Source organism: Antedon bifida, chromosome 8 (genome assembly GCF_963402885.1).
Source record: "Antedon bifida chromosome 8, ecAntBifi1.1, whole genome shotgun sequence".
Taxonomy (NCBI): domain Eukaryota; kingdom Metazoa; phylum Echinodermata; class Crinoidea; order Comatulida; family Antedonidae; genus Antedon; species Antedon bifida.
The window spans coordinates 8,494,515-8,498,391 of record NC_136233.1 but is presented as its reverse complement, the minus strand read 5'-3'; the positions used below and the strand labels follow the sequence as shown (position 1 = coordinate 8,498,391).

At 35.3% G+C, this 3,877-nt stretch overlaps 1 protein-coding gene across 1 annotated transcript; it reads right to left on the bottom strand.

The window, feature by feature from the left end:
• Positions 1-253: 253 nt before the first annotated feature.
• LOC144850404 (uncharacterized) lies at positions 254-3,677 on the bottom strand. Its single transcript, XM_078707676.1, has 3 exons — positions 3,127-3,677; positions 1,137-3,044; positions 254-1,104 (listed from the first exon to the last, which is right to left on the bottom strand). The coding sequence occupies exons 1-3, from the start codon at positions 3,675-3,677 to the stop codon at positions 1,032-1,034; spliced, it is 2,532 nt and encodes an 843-aa protein (XP_078563802.1). The 3' UTR covers positions 254-1,031.
• Positions 3,678-3,877: the final 200 nt, after the last annotated feature.

The window sequence follows — 3,877 nt, the reverse complement described above, 5'->3', positions numbered from 1 at the left end:
TTCTGGCATATTTTCCCCAAAGCAACTGCTGGAGTTATAATTGAATTAGTGCTTCCTGATGGAGTCTTTTTCAATGAATTCTTTTTCTTCTTTATTTTCCTGTTCATCTTGGCCATCTGACACTTTCTCATTGCCTCCACTAGGGTTCTGGTCACTGTTATCTTGATTGTCACACTTAGGCTCAAACAATTCTTTTTCAAATGAATCCATATCACTGAAAGCCTCTTCTGCATGAAGATTTTTTTTACTGGCATCTTTTTCACTTTCTGATGAGAAGAGAAAGTTCTCATCATCTGCCTCATGACATTTCTTTGTGTATTCTTCAAGATTTGCATTTACATCCTGATAGAAACGATTTCCCATGCTTTTCATTCTTTCAATGCATTTAATGATTTTTTTACAGTTAACATATTCCTGCTTATGAGTGTTTTTCATGCTCTTTTTTCTTTTCAGCTGCACTGGTATAACATGAGCCTCTTTTGGAGTTCGAGGGAGGTGTTCAATTGTGTCGCTTATTTCCTCTTCTGGTATAGGCACATTGACAGCTTTGTCAATCATTGCATTTCACCTACTTTTTGGCAAAAGTTTTATCTTTTGAAAGATTAGGTTCCGAGCAAGCAGCTGGTTTTCCAAATCTTTTAATTTCAACTCGGGATGATTGCTGATGTCTACTAATTGTACATTGTTTTGATTGGACATCGGAGCCATTTTGCCTTTTATCATATATGTATGGCAAGTGAAACAAATAAAGTCAGAACTTTGATCATCAGGAGAGATAGGTTTGTGAGGACGGGGCATTTTCTTTCTTATTATTGGTCCAAGGCATTTCTCTTTATATCCGGGATGATGATCTTCTAGCTCAGATTCCCAATCACTTCTTAAGGCATGAACACCATTCTTGTATAACTTGCGGTGACATGAAATGCATATGTATGTCCTACCATCTCGAATTGATTCAAGAAATGCTTGTTTCCGTTTGAATGCTGAATCAGCACTTTTCAGTCTACCTTTTTGTTTTTCATCTCCACGTTTCAACTTGAATGACTGTTCATCCTTTTGTCTCTCTGTCTCTCTTTCATTTTGCTTTTCTTCTGCCCTTTTTTGCTTAAAAGCTGTTTCATTTTTTTGTCTTTTACAATCTCTTTCTTTTAGTTTGTATTTCTTTTGCCCTTTTTTGCTTAAAAGCTGTTTCATTTTTTTGTCTTTTACAATCTCTTTCACTTTGATTTTCTTCTGCCCTTTTTTGCTTAAAAGCTGTTTTATTTTTTTGTCTCTCAGATTCTCTTTGCTTATGTTTTTCTTCTGCTAGTTTTTGTTTAAACAGAGTTTCATTCTTCTGTCTCTCAGATTCTCTTTGCTTGTGTTTTTCTTCTGCTAGTTTTTGTTTAAACATAGTTTCATTCTTCTGTCTCTCAGATTCTCTTTGCTTGTGTTTTTCTTCTGCTAGTTTCTGTTTAAACAGAGTTTCATTCTTCTGACTCTCAGATTCTCTTTGCTTATGTTTTTCTTCTGCTAGTTTCTGTTTAAACAGAGTTTCATTCTTCTGTCTCTCAGATTCTCTTTGCTTATGTTTTTCTTCTGCTAGTTTCTGTTTAAACAAAGTTTCATTCTTCTGACTCTTTGAAACTCTTTCACTTTGCTTTTCTTCTGCCCTTTTTTGCTTAAAAGCTGTTTTATTTTTCTGTCTCTCAGATTCTCTTTGCTTATGTTTTTCTTCTGCTAGTTTTTGTTTAAACAAAGTTTCATTCTTCTGTCTCTCAGATTCTCTTTGCTTATGTTTTTCTTCTGCTAGTTTCTGTTTAAACAAAGTTTCATTCTTCTGACTCTTTGAAACTCTTTCACTTTGCTTTTCCTTTGATCTTTTTTGCCGAAAGGATTGTTCATTTTTTTGCCTCTCTGATTCTCTCTGGTTTTGTTTTACTGCTGCAGATTTCTGTTTGTACAGACTTTCATTTTCATGTCTTTTTGCTTCACGATAGTTTTTCTTATTTATTTGTACTTTTGTTTTTCTCCTTGACATTGATTCACTTTTCAATTTCTCAAGATCATAATGGTTTCTGCATGTGGATTTTTGTTGCAAATGTCTAATGATTCTTTTAAATGCTCTGTTGCAGCCAATGCACTTTTCCAAATTTTCTTTGGTTGTGAGTTTGTTAGATAAGTCATCACTTTGAATTCTTTGTCCTAGGTTCACAGAGCAGGCCTTAATAAAGATTCTTGTTCCATGAATATCAGTATATGCGCCCAAGCCATTCCTTGGCTGTGGTTGGAGTTTGGATTCAGAAGAGTTTGCAGCTGATGAATTCTGTTCTGAGTTTTCAGACGAAATGCTGATTGTTTCTGTGGAAGATGAAAGTTTTGTCTGTTCATCAACTCTTGAGCCAAGTTGAATGAAGCAGCTTTTCACATTGTGACTGTAGATTCTTGTTTCAAAGTCATCTGTATATTGGCTAATATAATTTTTAGACTTGTTATCAGATATTAAGGTGGATATTTTTTTTGAAGATTTGGCATCAGATGCTTTTTGTATAACTTCACTTGAAACATTTGAAATGCTGTCTGGCTCAGTTTTTCCATCATTGAACCAACTACTAATATCTTTTGGCAAATTGGAAAAAGAATGTTGATTTTTTTTAGGAGGATGAGTGATGAAAATGAAATCCTCCTCACCAGAGTCTTCTGACAAAACATTAATTGTAGTCTTAACTTTTTTGTGTGTGTTACTTGGTACAAGTTGTGTACTTGAGCTCTTTTCAGGAGCATCAACAATTGAAGCCGTTTTAATAAAAATAGTAGAGTGTTGTGTTGTAGTGTTTGATGATCGATTTTGGATTGCTCCGAGTTCAGAAACTTTCTCAAAAATGTAAACATAATTGAGAACAGAGAAAACTGAATTTTCTGCTATTCTCTCAGGAAACTTGGCATCCTCACATTTATACCATCCTCCAGCACACTCCAGCAAAGAATAGTAGTGTCCACTATAGAATAGTCCTTGGTGATTGATGACAGCTATTAGTTTGTAATTTCGCGATTTCAAATGAACCCTTTACAAAATGATTCATTTTTTTAAGAGCATTGTTGAACCTTAAAAGTTCAATGCACAAGTATGGTCCAGACTCTGCGAACTGTTTATGAACAGTAAAGTTCTGTTCAGATGGATTTGAACATTTACTGCAGCGCTTATTTACAGTGCTTGTACTGAAATAGTGATTTATCATTTCTTGGAGTCTTACTGGTGTTATTTCTTTTTCATTCTCAAGAGGCAGATGAAGAGAAAACGATCTGTCACTTATTGGGTCTTGAACACAAGAAGAACAGTGAGAAGTTCTTAGTGCATGAAACTGATTTTTCATGGTGAATCTGAAGGGATTTTGGTGTGAGGGGTAACACCGTTGAATGAGAGTATCCATGAATTCCTTGGCATCTTGCTGTGTGCCTACTGCAAAGTCCCCACCAATCAATTTCCGAATTTTAGCAGCACTTTTTATTTCTGAAGTTCCTTGAGCAAGAAAAATATCTTTCAATTCACATTTGAGAGAATGACTAGTCATAGCTTGCACAATATGGTTTCTAATTGAGTAAGTTCTTCGTAGAACTTGAATTATGCTGTTGCAGAAGCAAGCGTTTCTATCATCTCCATTTGCTGTGTTTATGAGAAGGAGTGATTGGAGAGCCATTATTAACTGGAGTTGAAGTTGTTCCTTGAAGACGAGTAAGAATATGATGTTTACATCCACGTCAAAAAGTAGTGAGCCCTCAATCGGTCGTTTGTTTTACCTTATGCGTATCCCCCGCGACTAAAAGTTTGTCTCATGATGCAACGGCCCAATAGAAGCGTTTCATTTCGTTTTTAGACGTGCACGTGACTCTATAGTTC

Excerpts from the sequence above, each read along its gene's own strand:
- LOC144850404 (XM_078707676.1), bottom strand. The coding sequence starts at position 3,677 with ATGGCTCTCCAATCACTCCTTCTCATAAACACAGCAAATGGAGATGAT. Across the intron at positions 3,045-3,126 it reads AACTTTACTGTTCATAAACA|GGTTCATTTGAAATCGCGAA; the intron begins GTTCGCAGAGTC and ends CATTTTGTAAAG. Across the intron at positions 1,105-1,136 it reads CAAACTAAAAGAAAGAGATT|CAAAAAAGGGCAGAAGAAAA; the intron begins GTAAAAGACAAA and ends ACAGCTTTTAAG.